At 40.3% G+C, this 21,720-nt stretch overlaps 1 protein-coding gene across 1 annotated transcript; it reads left to right on the plus strand.

Moving 5' to 3' along the window:
- The first annotated feature begins 7,377 nt into the window (after positions 1 to 7,377).
- LOC127449090 (prostaglandin E2 receptor EP1 subtype-like) lies at positions 7,378 to 18,850 on the plus strand. Its single transcript, XM_051712249.1, has 3 exons — positions 7,378 to 7,813; positions 8,999 to 9,903; positions 15,585 to 18,850. The coding sequence occupies exons 2-3, from the start codon at positions 9,052 to 9,054 to the stop codon at positions 15,852 to 15,854; spliced, it is 1,122 nt and encodes a 373-aa protein (XP_051568209.1). The 5' UTR covers positions 7,378 to 7,813; positions 8,999 to 9,051; the 3' UTR covers positions 15,855 to 18,850.
- The last annotated feature ends 2,870 nt before the right edge of the window (positions 18,851 to 21,720 follow it).

A 21,720-nucleotide genomic window follows, 5' to 3' on the forward strand; every position in this document is an offset into this window, starting at 1 on the left:
GTAAATTGCATTTTGACCAAATTTGTTCTCTACAGTAACAAACCCTTTGATTTGCTGCAAATCTGCTGATATTGCAGCTCTTCAGTTTAACTAAACCAGCAATGATCCTCTGTACCAGGGGTCAGCAACCTATGGCACGTGTACCAGCATTGGAATGCAGAGGGATAATCATTGGCATGCCAGCAATGGCGAGAGAGGAGTAGACTATTTTATTCATATGAAATTCTGCACCTGCATTCCAATCTACATCTTGATGTAATCCTTCCTCACTGGATTTTGCAGGTGTGATTCACTGAAAAGGGCTAAACAGTTGATCGGCTTGTGATGCACGAATGGCTTGCACGCACAGCACGAGTCTTGTCACATTTTAAAAGTGTTTAGTCTCACATTCAGCTGATGAAAACGCACTGCGTGATCATGAGGAAGGATTACATCAAGATATAGATTGGAACTGAGCCCCTAAAGTTTCAGGGAAAAATTATTTGGGTGGAGGAAAGAAATAAGCAAAGTTTTTGCATTCTCTTGCAAAACATTGTCTTCCCCCAATAATTTTTGCATGCTCTCGCAAAACTTTTTCATTCTCTCACAAAACATTTGCATTCTCTCACAAATTATTTTGCATTCTCTCACAAAATGTGCATCATAAAAACAGTCTTCTGCTAGCTCTCCTATGAGTATTCCAGGATTACTCCAGCTTTTGAGTTCAACAAGAAGAGAAAGCAGTGAAAGAGTGAAGCCCAAAAGACAATACTTATGCAATGCACAAATCATAATCTTCAATTTATGAATGTGTGAAAACAAAGACAACACTGAATAAATGCGAGTGGTCTAATTGAAATGGAATGCTGTGGCACACAATTGAATTGCATATTATTTTTGTTGTTGTTGTGATGGTGTTTCCAATAAATGCTTCCTTATGTGTGGTGAGTGAAGGTTTTGAATCACTTTTAAATGGGAGCAGTGGTGGCTCAGCGGTTAAGGCTCTGGGTTACTGGTCAGAGGTTCAAGCCCCAGCACCGCCAAGATGCCACTGTTGGGCCCTTGAGCAAGGCCCTTGACCCTATCTGCTCCAGGGGTGCTGTATCATGGCTGACCCTGCACTCTGACCCCAGCTTGGCTGGGATATGTGAAAAAAAAGAATTTCACTGTATATGTGCAAATGTGTGATAAATAAATATAATTAATTATTTGTGTTTGGAACAACCCTTTAGTTTAGTCACCATGACTGTGCATGATAAATGGCCACATAGACATACATATAAAATAACAGATGATATTTGAGCATATGATATTCAAATTCCATTAGGCCTGTAGTTTGGGAATACATGCTACATATATAATAACGGTTGTTTTTTGCATATGCCATATATCAGATTTATGTATGATGTAATGATGCAAAACAGAAAGGAGTCATTGTATCTTCTCACTCTTTACATGTTTACAAGATACAGTTTTCCACAAAAAGCAGGCACCGGCACCTGCCATCTCGACTTATCTCTCATATATGCAATAGCCTGCAGAGCATTCAGGAGTGGGAATGCATACGAGAGCACAAGTTTTGCGAGAGAATGCAAAGTTTTGCAAGAAAACACAAAATAATTTGCAAGAGAATGCATAGTTTCTTGGGGGAACAGAAAAGTTTTGAGTGTGAACACAAAGTTTGTCGGGGGAACGCAAAGTGTTGTGAGAACAGTAAAGCATTTGCATATTTTTCCCCCATGCCACAAATTTTTTCCCCATCATCATGGCCGTTTAGGGGCCCCGTAGATTGGAATGCAGGTGCGAAAAACTTCATATAAGTAAAATAGCCTGCTCCTCTCTTACTGTTGCTTGTGTGCTAGTGAATACCCCTCTATGTGATTTTGAAAAATGTATGACATAATATATGAAATATTTAAGATTCCTCACACTTTTGTGATCAGTAATCAAATAAGCAAATTTGTGACTAACTGTGTTAACTAATTTTGTACAAAAGGACAGGCTTTCTTTCATTAAAGCATGCAGGTTTTTCCAAACTTTTCACTCAAATAGAATTAGTAATGAAAAATAAATGATTAAAATAGATAAATGCAACATAGAAACAATTTCACAAGTGGTCTCAAACTTCGGAAAATCACATATTGAATAGTCATAGCTGCACAATTATGATTTTTAATTTTATTTAGTAAAAATGTACACAATCAATTTTTCAAATAAAATGTTCATCCTCTTATTTTAAATAAATGTTCCTGTACTTTGTACTATAAATTTGTTTTATCATATTGTTCATTATTATCATACAGTATGTTAAAGATTCATCGCATATTCAAATTTAACATAACTTAAAACTAATCTTTAATATCTTAAATCTTCAAACTTCTCTGGTCCATAACATCACAGTTTCTCTTCCCTTCGTTAATATATTTGGGCATTGTATAAACATTGCTCTTAGTCAGAATTCAAACCACAAGTGTGGAACCACTCTAGTTTGCCAGAAAGTGAAGAAAAAAAAATTAAGCAAATAAAGACACCTGTCTTCAATGTGCAAAATCTGGTTTAGTGGAACATTTTAAAGCATGTTCAAGGTTAGCCCTACAGTGCAGGTCAAGTTAATCAAATCACAAAATAAAATGTGTCCAGTAACTCATACATGCACTGCTGTACATTTGCGATTTTACTTGGTTTATTGGAGTCTTTCGGTATTTGAACTTGAACCATTTCTCGCTGCCTGGTGACATTCACAGTAGGCTAACAGCAGGCAGTCCTGTGATAAAAATAGTAAAGTTCCCTATCGATTCAGTTCACTCAACATTGCCGTAAGCACTATGGGGAAGTCCTTCTAGACGACCTTGTTGAAACCCTTATTCAATCATGCCAATCTTCTGATTGGCAATGGTGTCTGAGCCCTGCCCCTTTAGTTGCGCAGTTGGCCTATATAAGCAGGCACTCAGTCACCATTTCTTCAGAATTTTCTTCCTTCTGCTTTGCAGTCGATATACACTTACAGCAGATGGAACTTCTCAGCAAGACACGAACAGGAAGACTTGTCGCCTGTGCCTAGCTCCTGCACTGAGATGATTTCTGCTCCCTTGTGTGTTCCGGTGAAGAGTTCTCCACATCACCATCGAAGACCATCTCGGTGAACAGGTTCTTCGCTTCAGACACTCGTTGTTGATCAACGCGGCGCTTCAGTGAAATTCTACCTGCTTCCCACAGTGCTCCGGCTGGAGTTACTGTATCCTTTTTATATATTTACAATATTAACTAAAGAGCCGCTTGCGTGATACGCATCTTTTTAAAGATGTCCTATGCGAACGGCACATCCCACCATCTGATGAGCACGAGAGCTGTGCTCACTGCCTGGGTCGCGCCCACGCACAAGCAGCTCACATGGAGACAGACTGCCCTCACTGCGAGGGCATGAATCTCCAGACATTGTGCTCTAGGATCGACCTCGTTCTGAGGGAAGATCCAGCCTCTTGTGACCTCCCATCCACCTCTTCTGCGTTAAGTCCCGAGAGACCACATGAGGAGGCACACGGGGCAATAAGGTTGAGCTGGAAGAATTAGAGGATGATCTCGTGCCAACGCAAGCCCTGCGAGTCTCCTGAACTTCCGATCTAAGGTGCCTCACCTGTGCAATAAGCACGTGATGAGCTCGGGCCCTCTATTGGAGCGCACGGCCTCATTACATTTGGCAGCTCTGACGATGGGGATGATGCTATGTCACTCGCAGCTTCAGGCGAGTGGTTCACAAGGATGTTGCCATCTCTTCTCCCAGCGAGAGTGAAGAATGTGCACACCCTATGGACAAGGAGCTATTTCAAGCTCTCGAAAGAGCGTTGAAAAGCTCGGTCTTGAGTGGTTCCCTCCAGAAGAGCCAAAAAAGTCTTGCCTGGATGATTTGATTTTTGCAAACCAGCCGTTGTCAACAGACCACGGTCCGGAGGAGTGCACCATTCTTCCCTGAGGTCCATGCGAAGCTCACAAAGACCTAGTGTTCGCCCTACTTTTTGCGCACTTAGGTCGGAAATGCTGCCATCCTCACTAAAGTGGACCACGCAGAGTAAAAAGGTTACTCAAAGCTTCCTATGTTGGAACAGGTGGTTGTAGCTCACCTTAGCCATAATACTGCCATGGGATGGAAATCCCACCCCACCCATCCCTCCAAGCCGTGTCTACTGACTTCCGCACTGGCTGGAAGAGCTTATACATTCGTTTGAACTCCCCTCGCCCTGCTTTGGTGCAAAATTCGGACTTGAATCTGGTGCTTAAGGCACTCACGAACTTCCTGTTCGAGCCAGTGGAATCTGTTGAGCTGCAGGTGCTTTCCTTAATGACCGCACTCCTATTGACTTTGACCTCATTTAAACGGGTGGGTGACATGCAGGCACTGTCGACTGACAGCTCATGCCTGGAGTTTGGTCCAGATCTTCAAAAGCCACAATTAAACCTAGAAAAGTCTACGTGCCAAAGGTTTTATCAATGCCCTTCAGGGCTCAGGTGGTTCGTTTACAAGCCTTCTTTCCCCCATCATTTAATTCAGATGAAGAGCAATCTATGCATATGTTATGCCTGGTGAGGGCATTGCATACATATGTTGAGCACACCTGTTAGTTAAGGTTGTTGGATCAGCTCTTTATTTGTAATGGAGGATGCACAAAAGGTATGTCCGTCTCCAAACAAAGGCTTTCTCGCTGGATTGTTGATGTGATCGCCCTCGCTTACGAATGACAGGGTGTGAATTGCCCTATTGGTGTCAAAGCGCATTCAACCAGAGGCATGGCCTCTTCATGGGTGTGGACAAATGGTGTGTCCTTACAGGACATATGTTTGGCAGCAGGATGGTCCTCACAAACACATTTGCGAGGTTTTATATCTTGGACGTGGTGTCCATCTTTTCACAACTCCTCTCTGTATAGAGTGCTTCTTACTTTCAAGCAGGTGAGCCCAAGCCCTTATTACGGGTGGGCTACCGACTATAATCAACACAGCCACCTAATTATATGTTGTTGAACTGCTTCTTTTAAAGTCATAAGCACTCACATAAGAAATAAAACCTTCTTTCCCAACCTTGTTGTGAGAGGGTTAATAATCCATACTGTGTTTATCTATATGGTTCATATAGATCCCAGACTTCATTAGTTTCCATCTGCATCCGCCATGTGGAACTATTCGTATACACTTAAATATGACATACTGTATAAGTCATCGGCCTGTGGCATGTGACTTCTTATGAATATCTCTATTTAGTGTTATAACTCTGGGAGTGTAATGTCACGTTGTGCGGTGTAATGGGATACTGTTCCCCATAGTGCTTAAGGCAATGTTGAGTGAACTGAATCGATAGGGAATGTCTCCGGTTACACATGTAACCTCAGTTCCCTGAGATGAAGGGAACAAGACATTGCCAAAGCTGGCCGCACTACTAGTTTCATAATACAAGTGATTCACTCTTGTGCCTCAGTCAGAAAATTCTGAAGAATTGGTAACTGATAGCCCACTTATATAGGCCAACTGCGCACCTATCAATCAGAAGATTGGCGTCATTGAATAAGGGTTTCAACAGGTCGTCTTGAAGGACTTCCCCATAGTGCTGTTTACAGCAATGTCTCGTTCCCTTCATCTCAGGGAACGGAGGTTACATGTGTAACCATAGACATTTTGTATTATATTGGTGGTCCGTCACAGGTAGCAAGGATGGCTGTCTTAAAAAAATATTTTAAAAATTATATAAAATTGACAGTTGTTTTGATCAATTTAACTTCAAGTGTGCATAGGCTAATACATATAGGCTAATGCGAAAATGTGTATTGCATTTATTTATTTTTTCATACATGATAGTCCAGGCGAGTTTGAAAGGTGCTGCATAAATGCCAGAGGAGGCTGACAGCTGTAGTCAAGGCTCCGCTTAGTAAACTGAACAATAATTTTTTTTTAAAGTTTAGTTTCAAATGACTCAATGTCAATGGTTTCCACCTAAAATGTGACAGAATAAGGTGAAATGATGTTTGCCTCCTTCCACATTAATAAACAATACTTATCTGAGGTGAACTTTCAAGCCAAGCTTTCAGTATCACATCAGCAGGCCTACATCATCAAGCCTGGTTGTGATTAACGCGACAGATGAAGAAAGTGATATTTAGCCAAATATCAATAAAACCCAAATTATTGAAGGATCAGAAGTGAAAGACTGAAGAACATACTGTATATTTGCGCTCAATGAAGAAGTGGAGGATGGAGTTGCTCTTCACATACAGTATGATGAGTTGATCTGTTGGAATGGGGCCCTCCATTCTTTTATTAATTGATCAGTCTGTACATGTACATGCACTGCGTGATTGATTTGATATATTCTTTATATCAACAAGTGTTTGCTTGGAGTTCAGAAAGATTTAAACGTATAGTTTATTATCAAGACTAAGCGATATCACGAAGAGCTCATCTGTGTATATAGAAGCATAATCATCAGTTGTTAAAGAACGTCCGGTGGTAATTTTGGATGTTTTGGGATAATATAAAATAAAATGTGCTTTTTAACCCAGGGGAACTTTATAATAAAAAGAGATGCTCCAACATAGGGCAACACCGCTAATCTGCATCCTGGGCGCAGAATATTGTGCTTCAATGTAACTGGAGAGCTTGGAGTTGTTTCAAAAGTTTACTTTAGGTGAAGGTAATCCCCCCAATAATCAAAAAAAGCAAGCATGGGGCCTGGGTAGCTCAGCGAGTATTGACGCTGACTACCACCCCTGGAGTTGCGAGTTCGAATCCAGGGCGTGCTGAGTGACTCCAGCCAGGTCTCCTAAGCAACCAAATTGACCCGGTTGCTAGGGAGGGTTGAGTCACATGGGGTAACCTCCTCATGGTCGCTATAATGTGTGGTTCTTGCTCTGGGTGGGGCGCGTAGTGAGTTGTACGTGGATGCTGCGGAGAATAGAGCGTGGGTCTCCACACGTGCTACGTCTCTGCAGTAACGCGCTCAACAAGCCACGTGATAAGATGCACGGATTGATGTCTCAGACACCGAGGCAACTGAGATTCGTCCTCCGCCACCTGGATTGAGGCGAGTCACTACGCCACCACGAGGACTTAGAGCGCATTGGGAATTGGGCATTCCAAATTGGGGAGAAAAGGGGTGAGAGAAAAAAAAGCAAGCACAACTCCTCAATTATTTATAACATGATCAATGGAAACATGTAAATGCTTCATGCTGCAACCCAACGGTATTAAAAACAATATCAACTTTCTAACAAATAAATTAGTTTAGGCATTTAGGCTACCTCTCAGTGTTATCGTAATTCACAGGCACCTAAAGAGCAGTGCGTGGTTCATCAGGGAGGGGTTGTATAGTCGCCCGTGTTCCCCTGCGCTTCATAAACACTGTACTGAACCGAACGTGCGCGTCTGCAGTAAGAATGTAGCGCCTTGAAACTTACTAACGTATCTTTACTGCGTCATTTAGGAAAACATTATTGATATTTTAAACCTAAGCGTCCCTATTGCTTTACTTTTTTCTGTTACTAAAACGATGACCAGGAGCTCATTTGGAATACTATATGGACACGAGGATGCACCGCAATTACCGGAGTATTTCTTCTGCATTAACCACTTACTGAGGACTATAACATTGTAATCTTCAAGAAAAAAAAAAGAAAAAAAAACTTGGAACATTGACAATTATATTAAATTATTGTTGATCAAAATATCTGCAACGACTTCTGTTCGTACCTCTTAAAGAACTTTGGCGATTTTAATTTATCTTAAACCAGGACACACACTTATGATCTACGACATGATGTTTTAATCCCAATGGAAAATCATTAACTTTGAGGTAAGTGATTAAAATATGTCTTAATTGTGTCGAGTTTTACATAAATACCATACACATATGTTGTGACAGAAGAACCCAAATGAACTCTAGGCCTACAGCAACATGCTTATTTATAGAATCTTTTTGGAAAGTGTTTGATCAATGTTTTACAATGCATCTATGCAACAGCATTTTATCATGCTCACATAAATGACTCACTATGAAATGACTCACTGTTAGTGGTCTTTAAGGGAGATGTTGACTCCAGGACCAGAGAATATCATTGAGAGGTCAAATTCAGGGGATATGAGCCTTGAGGAATGTTTTCAAACAATTTGTCGCTGTTAGTAGCCTCTGTCAGAACTTGCCTGTTTGTCTAATCTGTCAGCTTTGGTGTGGCCCTGTATCCCCCCTATTTTTACATTAAAGGGATAGTGCTCCCAAAAATGAAAATTCTCTCATCATTTACTCAACCTCATGCCATCCCAGATGTGTATGGCTTTCTTTCTTCTGCAGAACACAAATTAAGATTTTTAGAAGAATATCTCAGCTCTGTAGGTCCATACAATGCAAGTGAATGGTGACCAAATTTTTGAAGCTCCAAAAAGCACATAAAGGCAGCATAAATGTAATCCATACCACTCCAGTGGTTTAATCAATGTCTTCTGAAGAAATCCAATCAGTAATCCAGTCATATGGATGACATGTATAGTACCTCTATGTGAGTTTTGGAGCTTCAAATTTCTGGTAAACATTGACTTGCATTGTATGGACCTACAGAGCTGAGATGATCTTCTAAAAATCTTTGTTTGTGTTCTGTTGAAGAAAGGAACTCATACACATCTGGAATAGCATGATGGTGAGGAAATGATGAGAGAATTTTCATTTTGGGGTGAACTATTCCTTTAAGGTAAAAATAAGGGGGAAACAGGGCCACGCCAAAGCTGACAGAACAGACAAACAGGCAAGTTCTGACAGAGGCTACTAACAGCGACAAATTGAAAACATTCCTCAAGGCTCATATCACCTTAATTTGACCTCTCAATGATATTTTCTGGTCCTGGAGTCTTTTTATTGCTGAAATTCAAAAGCATGACAGTTAGATCTATAAATCTCATTTATGCTTCTTAGCAAAGCCTTCTAAGTTGCAAATTTTATTCTATGTCTTAATATTGTCTGCGCTAATATACTTCTCCACCCTATCAGCGGCCCTGCGTGAAGATGGGACCCTCGCAGCTAAACACTCCACCGAGTTAGCCATGCATCACGGTAATTCATCAGGCACTGTGCCACTCAACCCCTTTGCCAATCACAGCCAGTGGACAGGGCAGGTGACCTCTCCATCACTTGCCAGTCTTGAGAATGTCACTTCGGAGAGACCAACCCTGAGCGGCCCCATAGCTGCAATGCTTTCGATGACCCTGGGCATCCTGTCTAACATAGTTGCTTTACTCATCCTGGCAAATGCATATGCCCACCTGCGTCGACGATCCAAAGCTTTCCTCCTGTTTGCGAGCTCTCTGGTGGCCACAGACTTTGTGGGACATGTCATACCTGGCTCAATAGTTATGAGGCTTTACCTTTCTGGGGGTGTACCCTCTGGAGACTACAACAGACAGGAGCCATTATGCCAGTTCCTAGGGGGCAGCATGGTGTTTTTTGGCTTGTGCCCACTCTTTCTTGGTTGTGCTATGGCAGTTGAGAGATGTTTGGGGGTCACAAAGCCATTACTCCATGCTTCGCTGGTTACGACTGCAAGGACTAAACTCTCTCTTTCTGTCATCTGGTTGGCAGCGTTATGTGTTGCCCTTCTACCCTGCTTCCAGCTGGGCTCATACACCTACCAGTACCCAGGAACTTGGTGTTTCATTAAAGTTCTGGAGGATACAGATGTGGCAGATGTGGCTTTTGTTATGTTGTTCTCAGGACTAGGGTTGACATCCCTGTCTGTTGCTTTGGTGTGCAACACCATAAGTGGACTGACATTGGTGTTAGCCAGGATACGAAAGAAGCCTTGTAACCGTCAATCAGCTAGGTCACATGATATTGAGATGGTGGTGCAGCTTGTGGGCATAATGGTCACTTCATGTATCTGCTGGAGCCCTCTTCTGGTGAGTATGAGTCATGAAATTATTTAGTTGCACAAGGCACAATTTGAGGGACTGTACACACTGAGTTCAGAAATAGAAGTTTAAGTTAATATCATAGCTCCCTGAGAGACTTTTATATCGACATTGCATTTTGTAAACTTGACACATTAAAATTTGGGGGTGTTTTCTTGATTTTATATAAAATGTTGTTCAAAATTGTGAAAATGCTTCTATTAGAATTTGAAAAAATTAACATGAAGTTCTTTGTATGTGATTGGCTATACCCTCTAGCTTTAATGACATCATCAAGCTTGCATGGACTTTGTGCAAAACCCGATGATCCATGTTATCCATAGCAGGAAATCTGAGCTTTTGTACAAAGGAGTAAATGTTTCTTTGTTTTGCACTTTCTAATTCATAGCACTTTTTGTTTATTTCCAATTTATTTTTAAATTAGATTTTGAATTCCTGATTTCCAATGTGTTCTCAGACTTTTGGACTTCACTGCATGTATCTGCATTCTCAGAAAAAAAGGTACTAAACAGTATGTTTTAAGATACAATGGCTGTCACTTGGGTGGTACCGTTGTTTTGGGTATAAATTTGTACCCTTAATGGACAGTTCACCCAAAAATGAAAATTCCCTCATCATTTACTCACCCTCATGCCATTTTAGATGTGTATGACTTTTTTTCTTCTGCGGAACACAAACAAAGATTTTTAGAAAAATATTTCAGCTCTGTAGGTCCTCACAATGTAAATGAATGGTGACCAAAACTTTGAAGCTCCAAAATGCACATAAAGGCATCATAAAAGTAATCTGTAGGACCGCAGTGGTTCACTCCATATCTTCAGAAGCGATAAGAGGTGTGGGTGAGAAACAGATCAATATTTAGGTCCTTTTTTGTTATAAATTCTCCACCTTTGACCAGCCCAACCAGTAGATGGTGCTATGCATGAACAATGCGAATCACCAAAAACAAAAGAAGAATGTGAAATGTGAGATATGTTTGGGTGAACTATTCCTTTATGGAGACAAAAAATGCACTGTTCAGGTACATTTTTGTTCCAAGAGGAGCAAAACAAATAAATGTACCTTAAAATTTTAAAGGTACACTATTGGTCCTTAGGGTACAATTATGTACCCAAAACAAAAAATATATTTTAACTAAAGGTACAAAAAGTCCCCTTAAGTGTACCACCCACTGATATACTGTATATCAATATTATAAATCAGTGGTACCACCACAGTGACAGTCCTAGTACCATTTTTTTAAAGTAAAAATTGTTTCTGAGTGTTCATGCTTTCTCACTGTAACAATGTTCACAGTTAGGGAAAAGGAGGAAGCGGGAGATGGTGAATCCAACTCAAACGGTCTGTTTTATTTTTACACTCAAAATTCACGCTTTTCAGTGGACACACTTCAAAACACACTTTTCAGCAGACACAAATTAACACAGTCTCTTTCAGCTTGTGTCTCGTAACTCTCTCCATCTCACTGGCATCTGGCTATCTCTTAAAGCGGATGGTACACGCTTGTCTGAATCTATTTAATGCCCAAAAATTCATACAGCTCGCGTAGTGTACGTGACATAAAAATAGTGCCTTGATCAGTGAGGATTTCTTTCGGAATCCCCACTCGGGAGATAATTTTAAAGAGTGCCTGCGCAACACTACGTGTTGAGATGTTGCGCAAAGGCACTGCTTCCGGATATCACATTGCGTAGTCCACCAGAACCAACACAAAACGATGCTCGTGTGCCGTCCGCTCTAATGGCCCGACAAGGTCCATACCAATTCTATCGAAGGGGACCTCGATCAAAGGAAGTGGGCGCAAAGGCGCACTTGGGGTGGCTGGCGGATTCACCAGTTGACATTCACGGCATGCTGCACACCATCTGCGAACATCTCCGTGAATGCCCGGCCAATAGAAATGGGCCATTAGATGCTTCATTGTCTTTTCCTGCACTAAGTGACCCGCCATCGGATTATAATGAGCCGTCTGGAATAAAATTTCCCAACGGTTCTTCGGTATCAATAACTGGGTCGTATCTTCTTTTGTCTGAGCATCCTGCGTCACTTGATACAACCGGTAATTTATAATATAAAAGTACAGATAGGTGAGTGTAATGTCTGGCTGAAGATGGTGACCATCAGTCACTCTCACTTGGTCAAAGGTGTGCCTAAGAGTATCGTCCCGTGTCTGCTTCAGAGGGAAATCCACTGCGGGAAATCCTCTAAGGGTTGGGGAAGCCGAGACTTCCCCCCCCTTACATCATCCTGATGTGGAACTGACCTAGACAGCGCATCACAAATCCCACACCGAAATGCTTTGTTACAGGACCCATCCACACAAATTTCCCTTAATAACGTGGAAACACTGGCCAATTCTTGCCCAAAATTAGCAGATGGGTGAGGCGCGAACTAACTGCAGCCTCGACACTATGCTTTTGTCCCTGAAACTGAATCGTCACGATCACTACAGGATAATCATTGATATCCCCACGCACACACCTTACCTTCATTTTGTGACTAGAACCCAAAGCCTCGTCTTGTACCAGGCATTAATTGATGGAGGTTTATCTGCAACCCAAATTCACCAAGGCCTGGTATGTACCCCCCTTAATACTCACAGGTATGCAGTACATCCCAGCTCGCTCGCAGGTGGCCTGTGGCACATTGGGGACCCAAACCAATGTCCCCACCTCCATCACCAATGCCCGGGCTCCCCACAGCTCCAAGGGACCAGCCCAGGCTCCATCCCCAAGCCCGTGACAACGGGTCCACCACCCTGGGAGTGAGAGCGGAGAGGGGCAGGGGAAACCGGCAGGTAGTGCAATCCCCGGAGTCGAGGAGCCGGTATGGGAGGGGCTTCTGGGGAGGTGGAACAGGATGGAAAGCAGGGGGAGGAGGGGAGAGAAGAGAACGAGAGAAAGAGAGAAGGATCTTGGAGCTCGCCAGCTCCCGAAATGCCGCCATGTGGTCCTCAGCCAGCTAGATGGCTGTTTGGAGCGATGCCAGGCAGTGGCACTGGACCCACTCTGCCGTCCCTCTTGGAAGTTGAGCGATGAATTGCTCCAGTACCTCCAGATCGATTACAGCTCTGATGTCACATTGCTCAGCAAGCAACCACCTCCGGCAGGCATCCCGGAGCTGTTGGGCGAAGGCTAACGGGCGGCCGTGCTCGCCAATGGTCATGGAGTGGAAGCACTGGCGCTGCTGCTCGGGTGTCAAGCCGACACCTTGCAGGATGGCTTTTCTAAAGTCGGCGTACACCAGGAGGTTATCTGCTGGTAACTGCTGCGCCACGAGTTGGGCTTCCCTGGACAGCAGTGGAATTAACCGGACTACCGGCCATCAGCATCAGACTGCTCGGCCATCAGCATGCCCCCACCATCTGCTCAAAGAGCTCCAAGAAGGCCTCCGGATCATCTAGGGGGCCCATCTTTACTAGTGGAACCTGGGGCGGGGCGGTCACGGGGTCTGGGATCATGGCAGCAGCACCCTCCTGGTGCAGCAAGCTCCGGAACATCTGCCAGTCCTCCGCTTGGGCCTGGAGGAGTGCAATGAATCGCTGCTACTTTTCAGTGCGCAGCTCGAGAAGGGAATGATGTTGTGTCTGGTGGATGCTGGCGAGGGTCTTGACCACATCCTCCAGAGGTGAGGGATCAATGTCGGTGTTCTTCCTCAGCTCTGTAGGTCCATATAATGCAAGTGAATGGGTGCCAAAATTTTGAAGCTCTAAAAATCACACAGGTCAGTCAGCATAAAAGTATTACATATGACTCCAGTAGTTAAATCAATGTCTCCAGAAAGTGTGGGTGAGAAACAGGTCAATATTTAAGTCTATTTTTACTATAAATTCTCCTCCCTGCTCAGTCAGGCTGCACTTTAACTTTTACTTTCACATTCTTCTTCTTGTGTTTTTGGTGATTCAAATTTTTTATGCATACGCCCCCTACTGGGCAGTTTTTCAGTTGAAAAAGTTGTCGTGTAAACAGCCCCTTAGTCACGCAATCTGGCAACGCGCGAGTTCTCTCTCTCCACTGCGAAAAGATGCCGGTTTTCTGAAAACACCGGCAAACAGGTATATCGGAGTTTAGCGATGGGTTGACAGGTTCTTCCTAGTGTTCACATGAAACTTACGCCACTGAAGGTAATGCACGATTTCAAAAGTTTTGCAGACTTTCAAAAATGGCCAAGAGAACAGTTCAAGAAAATATTTAGTCTTTCATTAAAAAGAAGATAACAGAATGTAAGATATTGCTATGACGAGTGTACAACATGTACATGTTTTTGATTCAACCAATTTTCAGGGTTTCGCCCATAAAACGCTTTTGTCTGTAGAACAACTGTTTTACACCACTGTTAAAGCATCCTTCATAGAAACAGCCCAAACTTCGTTTAGTTCGGTTACTGGAGTAGAAAAATGCGTGTCTGTGACAGTGGGTTGAACAATCTAAAAAAAAATAAAAAAATGCATTGATCATAATGTGGATTCTTTTCACAAAATTCATTATAAAATACAATAACAGAGGGTAACAGGTGCATATTATGGACATGTGTCCTAAGGATCCTAAGTGATGCTCATTTTTTTCCAGATCAATTAAATTAAAAATGCATAAAAAAAAATTTCACACAAACCATTTACTTGAATACACCTCTTCTATGAAGAGCATATTTTCAATTTCTGAATTTAAAGTCATATTGATATTTTTTCTGGGGCTTAAAATAAAAAAAAGTCACGTGGTGTCCAGAGACAGTAAAAAAAAGTCTCATTAAAAAGTGAAATTCCTGAAAAAAGAAAAGTTGGCATGACTAGTGCAGAATCATTTTTATTGTTATTTCTTGAAAAAAACAAGCAGTGAAACAATTGTGTTTTAAAATGTTCTAAAACGCTTTTGTCCACCAAATAAATGTAATTGGGTGTAACCAACATGTAGGTTTATGTTGACCATAAAAACCATAAAACAGTGCGGACACCTTTAGACCCTGAAGACGGAGCGTAAAGTTTAAAAAAAAATCTGATATTTATTTTGACATTTTTATAAAAAGGCACATTTTGTTCAAGTCATGTGGTGTAACTCTAAGAAAACTTCTTGATATTTTTGACCCAAAAATTAATAATATTTATAAAATACATATATGTTTTTTTATCTTGTAAAATGTGTTTGAAAACTTTTTGGAAATTAATGATTAAGCTGTTTATACTCTCATGTATTCAAGGTGCAAATAAAGTATTATAATACTTTTTACTTGATGGTTCACCACATGACAATTTTAAAGTTTAAATTTGTTTTGTAGAAAATCCTGTAAAGGTTTTTAAAAAAATTTATGAAAACAAATTGGAAACAAAGATTATATTTCTGAGAACTAGATTTAAAAGATTTCTAATTTTAACACCTTGGACAACCGTATTTGTCAATGACCCATAAGTATTAGTACCAATTTAAGTTCTGAAATTACGGGATGTTTTTATAGTGCAATGATCTCTTATATGTCAAAAGATCAAGGGAAATTGTATTTGTCATGTAATATTTTTTATTACCAAAAAATACTTGTTCAATTTCCTCGTCAAGCATAAACATTCTTAAGAACTTTCTGCACTTTTTTCATTAAGAAGATTTTTATGAATCCAGCCCTAGGATATTTTGAGACAATAAAAATACTTATGATTTTATGTCTTTCTGTTTTAACTCTAGATTGTTGGCCTATTTACAGTGACACAGTCATACAAGGGCTCTATAGAAGATGACATCGCCACCTATAAGACCTTGATGATAATGGGGGTGCGAATAGCTTCATGGAACCAGATCCTGGACCCATGGGTCTATATTCTTCTCCGTCGAGCCGTCCTCCAAAAGATTTACCTCATCACCAAACCTCAAATCGACTTCAAAGAAAGCACAATTGGCTGCTGGGAGATCCATTCCTTCCCTAGTTCTGAGAAGAAAACTGTCAGTAGAGTCTGAAAGTAAATGATAAGAAACCTCACACAGTGTCAGTCATTGTGAAACTGAGCTTCTACAAAATGGCATTGTTCTGTAGTTTAAAGGTGCACTCAGTAATTTATTTCCTCATTTAAAAAGTTTTACTTCTAATTAAATGAATAGTGATTTTGAGACATGTATGAAATCATGACCACTCATGTGAGATGAAGAGTTCAGTAATATCAGTGACCTTATAAAAGCCGTTTAATTTTACATGGAGCAGGGGCGCCTCATGGGGACTGCCATATTAGGATCACATTACCAGCTGAATACTACTCGCTTAATCTCAGTAACTGCCCTGTTATTGAACACTTTCATTCGTGGATTAAATTAATCCTAGCCTACTGTGCATAGTGAATTTCTACAATGGCATTGGTAACTGAAATTTACTGTTTGAACGATGCAGCATCCAGGCCACTAGGTGTCAGTGTAAGCCATACTTCAACATACCTCAAATAATATTACTGATTGCACCTTTAATTGACATGTCATTGTAGGGTGATGAGCTTCGTGGATTTGCACAGAAATAAAGCATGAGATGAACATTCCTAACACTCCCTGTAGCATAATAGAGTATAATAAGAATTTGGCTGAACACATTCATGCCAGTGAAATATATATAGGCCTATATTATTTTCTCTTTTGGACCTTCATTAGAGGATACACTTTGGAGTTAGTAATTGAAGCATTGATTGATCCAACATTTAAGACAATTCACTATGTGTAACACCAGATTTGTCTATTAAAATGTGCCAATGGCACAGAGGTCAGAGCTCACTGAAAACATGAAGTATCCTTTAAGTGAAAGTTCACTAAAAGTTAACTGATCAACAATATATTAACTGTGAGAGAAAATCTTGCAGATGGGGGGAAACTGAGTTTTCCCTCATGTTTATCTTGCATGTTACTGTGCATAAATGCTGATGTAAACAATTATGTTCATGTTGTTGTATAACTTATTGCTTCTGTTATTCCTCCAATTTTCTGGAGGCTTTTTATGTTATTTTACATTAAAAAGCATTATACAAAATAAAACAGAACCAAGCTCACAAATACGACATTTCTCTCTTACTATGAAACCAATCTTCATATATTTATTTATATTAACCCCCTCTATAACCAGTCTTTGTAACTTGTTTTGTAATTTAGAGATGTTTTTCTATAAAAGGGCCTAGTTCTTGCTGTGAGATGTTACCCCACTCTTCCACCAAGGCATTTGCAAGTTCCCGGACATTTTTGGGGGGAATGGCCCTAGCCCTCCCCCTTTATATCCAACAGGTCCCAGATGTGCTCAATGGGATTGAGATCCAGGCTCTTCGCTGGCCATGGCAGAACACTGACATTCCTGTCTTGCAGGAAAGCACGCACAGAACGAGCAGTATGTCAGGATAAGCCTGCAGGAACCACATGAGGGAGGATCATCAGTTCGATGATGCTGTGACACATCGCCCCAGACCATGACGGACCTCCAAATCGATCCTGTTCCAGAGTACAGGCCTCGGTGTAATGCACATTCCTACGAATCCGACCATCACCCCTTTTGAGACAAAACAGTGACTTGTCAGTGAAGAGCACTTTTTGCCAGTCCTGTCTGGTCCAGCGAAGGTGGGTTTGTGCCCATAGGCGATGTTGTTGCCAGTGATGTCTGGTAAGGCCTACAAGCCCTCAGTCCAGCCTCTCTCAGCCTATTGCAGACAGTCTGAGCACTGATGGAGGGATTGTGCGTTCCTAGTGTAACTCGGGCAGTTGTTGTTGCCATCCTTTACCTGTCCCACAGTTGTGATATTCGGATGTACCGATCCTGTGCAGGTGTTGTTACACATGGTCTGCCACTGTGAGAATGATCAGCTGTCCTTCCTGTCTCCCTGTAGTGCTGTCTTAGGCATCTCACAGTACGGACATTGTAATTTATTGCCCTGACCACATCTGCAGTTCTCATACCTCCATGCAGCATGCCTAAGGCACGTTCACGCAGATGAGCAGGGACCCTGGCCAGCTTTCTTTTGGTGTTTTTCAGAGTCAGTAGAAAGGTCTCTTTAGTGTCCTACGTTTTTATAACTGTGACCTTAATTGCCTACCATCTGTAAGCTGTTAGTGTCTTAATGACCATTCCACAGGTTCATGTTCATTAATTGTTTATGGTTCATTGAACAAGCATGGAAAACATTGTTTAAACCCTTTACAATAAAGATCTGTAAAGTTATTTGGATTTTTACAAAATTATCTTTAAAATACAGTGTGCTTAAAAAGGGACGTTTCTTTTTTGTTTGTTTTTTTTTTTGCTTTTCTTTTTTTTTTTTTTTTTGCTTTTTTATATATATTATATAATTCTGAGTTTAATATTTTAACTATAGAAATTACATAGGGACATTCAGCAAGAGACCTTATATACTGATCTATAACTCCGCGTTTTTACCATAGGAGAAAACGCAACGGCAGAGCCCTTCTATCAAAGACCCTTAAGGTTAACAAAACAATGCATTACGCAGCGGTCCAGGCGTTCTGAAGAGGAGACCACAGGCCGTTTTTTGAACGGGTATCTGTGGAGGAGATGCTTGAGTGTGCTGAAGAAACTGCTTTTGTGAGAACACATATCATCACTTAATGAACTGACCACCTGTCCTCTAATCATCAACATGTGTTACACTAAACAATCCTTTTGGAATGCACTATGTGTGGAGTTTGCTACGACACAATTGTTGTTTCATAAGAGAAGACACAGTTTTGCGACAGGTAGGTGTCAGTTTACGGCTTTACCCATTCATTTGTAAGATCTCCGCAAACGGTGACATACTGTTGTAACTCGCTAGTTGACCGTTACGTTGTCTCATATGGTAAAAACGTGGAGTTTGTTTAGATATAAAAGGTCTCTGGTATAGTGGTTCGCAATCTAGCGTGCATATAGTTCCTCGATATTCCGCTAGGTGAGACCAGTCTGAATCCAGGAGAAGGGTCTGGCTGCAGACTTGCACTTGCACTCTCCGACTCCCTATTTGCCGAAATAACCGTTCCACCTTAAAAAATGGTGGGTGGCATATATCCCACTTATTTTTATTGGCTGTATTTTTTAAAGGTACAGTTGCACTGAAAATCTGAGGCTGTACATTTGTAAAATTATATTCATGGCATCATTTTTAATTGAACGTTTCTATAAAAGGCGCCTGTGACAATGTTTAAGCTAAGGAAGCTTGCGCCTTATATAAGACCCATCCCATATTCCATGTTCATGTGAAAATCTGTGTAAGGATGACAGACAAAGTTTGCTATTGAGATTTGATTTTCTTTATAATTTTTATTATCAATCATCTAACATGTCATGTGTTACAATACTCACATACAGTAAATAACTAACGCTATTTTTAAAGGCTTTATTAAATATGACGCCATGCTGTGACGTAGAAAATGTATAAAAGTAGATAATAGTAACATTACACTTGCTTATAGATGTCTTTAGTTATGAACCCAAGATCATCATAGACATATTGGCCAGCACCTATTTTGTAGGCTTTCTTTTATCATAAGATATCAGCTACAGAGCAATAAAATGTAATTACAGTATACGCTTAGCACCAAAATTCATATGCTCTAAAGTAAAAAAAATTATAATGTTCTTGACAATCTGGGAGCGTAGTGGGATAGAGAAAATAATAGACTTACAAAATTAAGCATTACATCATCATTTTTGTATTTCTACATATACTTGCATTTCCTATTCACTTTTTATTTTTATTATATTTTCTTTTTTGTGTTTTTTATCTCTGTCTTGTATTGTGCACTGGAAGCTTCTGTCATCAAGAAAAATCCCTTGTATGTGTAAGTGTACTTGGCAATAATTTTCTAGATATATGAAAGAACATAATATAAAATAGGTAAAGTATATTGCCTATCCAATATCGTATATCTAAAGCCCATAACTGTAAAATGCAATTAATAATATTATCAAAAGAAGATGGAGGTGGGTTTGAGTAAATGATGGACTAATGAAATTAAACATTACATCATGCATTCATCAGAGACTTGAACCTCAGTACATAGTGATACAGTGTATGCCAGTACCTATTTGCATGGCTATTATATTTCAAATAATCTAAAAGATCAGAGAAAATTGTGCCATGGAGTGACTTATACTAACGAAATGAGTAAAAACACCATATTCTGATGTGTTATATTTGAAATATGATCCTCGGAATACCGGCATCCACAGGTACAGTATATGCTGATTGCCTGCAGAGCCCATAATTATATTATTTCAAATATTCTAAAAAAAAAAAAAAAAAACAGATCGTAGTGGCATAGAGGGACTCATACACTACCGAAATTAGCATTTTCATCATATTCTGATGTGTCATTGTTTCAATACGATTCTCTGAACACATCGATACACAGGTGCGGAATGTGCCGACAGGACATATTGCATGTGCAATTGTTTTACCAAAATCTGATTCCTCTGCCAGATTCTGACTACCCTCATTGAATCTGCTACTTAATTGGTCGGTTTCCTTAAAGCCCACACCTCACCTAAACCTAACCATAGTGGGAAGTGTGGGGAGTAGGGATTTTGGCACAACACTGGTAAGCCCACTGCTTTCAACGAGAAACCAAATTCCATATTACTAATGCTAAGGACATCTATATTTTATGATCATAAAGCTAGTTTCTCATAATATCTTTGGCTAAAACATATCTTCCCCCCGAAAGAAAGTTATTAGATATTGACTATGTGTTTAATTCTACGAATTTTATCAGCTGTACCTATATTTGGAGGAAAAAGTAATATGGAACATGTAACAGGCAGACAATAATTTAGTCACAATCATTTATAAAAAAAAAAAAAAAGAAAGAAAACAAAGATGTATTCCAAACCTCTCATGCCAAGTTATTCCAAGTGTTCAGAAGTCATCTGATATTTTAAGAAGATATGTCTTCTGGTGGGAGAGAGGTCCAGACACTGGATCTATCATACAAATAATTATGAGTTGTCATGAGACTGTGCTGGGCATTTATACAAATATGACTATCTCCCAAAATATATAATAGTCTACTTGCCTACAAAAAACTTGGTAATCCAGTGCTAAAACATTTTTTCTGCTTGATATCGGTTAAATTCCTCAAGCTTTCTCAGAATGACAATAGTAAGTTTTAAAACAATAAAGATACTTTACACTGAATAAATCAGCTGTATTTACTGTAAACGTAGTAATCAAAACATTCAAGAACAATTATTTCTATATTGTTTGACATTTGACCTTACCTCAATACCGTTTTCTTCTATGCTACCTATTGTCTTATGATAAAATATTTACAGATAGAAGCGCCCTCTAACGGTTGTGGGGGATCACACTTAAAATTGAGAGAGTTATGACTGTTCATGTTGCTCATGATGCATGATGTTCATGATTCATGATTTTGGTGAGTGGTAGTTTCTCTCTCTAGAAGTTGTGTGACAGCATCTGTCTGGGTAGAAACACACAACTCTGTTCAGAGTCACAGTCTGTCTCTTACAATGTGAGAAAAGTGATATGAAATCCCAGGCTAACTTTTGGATAAACAAATTTTGGATAAAAAATGTAATATCTCCATCACTTACTTGCTTAGTGGTGAAGAGGATAGAAGTAGTTACCTATGTACTTCTATACCATTTAATTCAGGAATATGCTGCATACTGCTGGTGGGATTGATACGCGAGATAACAATAAAAATGAAAAACATTACTGCCTTTTTCAGGACATGATGCCAGAATTTTAGTCTAAGTAATATGAATGATCCTGTATCTTTAAATCATATAACTTACATGGTTATGCCAATGAGAGACTTTTTATTAGAACGGTCCTCAGTTTAGACATCTAAG

Source organism: Myxocyprinus asiaticus, chromosome 12 (genome assembly GCF_019703515.2).
Source record: "Myxocyprinus asiaticus isolate MX2 ecotype Aquarium Trade chromosome 12, UBuf_Myxa_2, whole genome shotgun sequence".
Lineage (NCBI taxonomy): Eukaryota > Metazoa > Chordata > Actinopteri > Cypriniformes > Catostomidae > Myxocyprinus > Myxocyprinus asiaticus.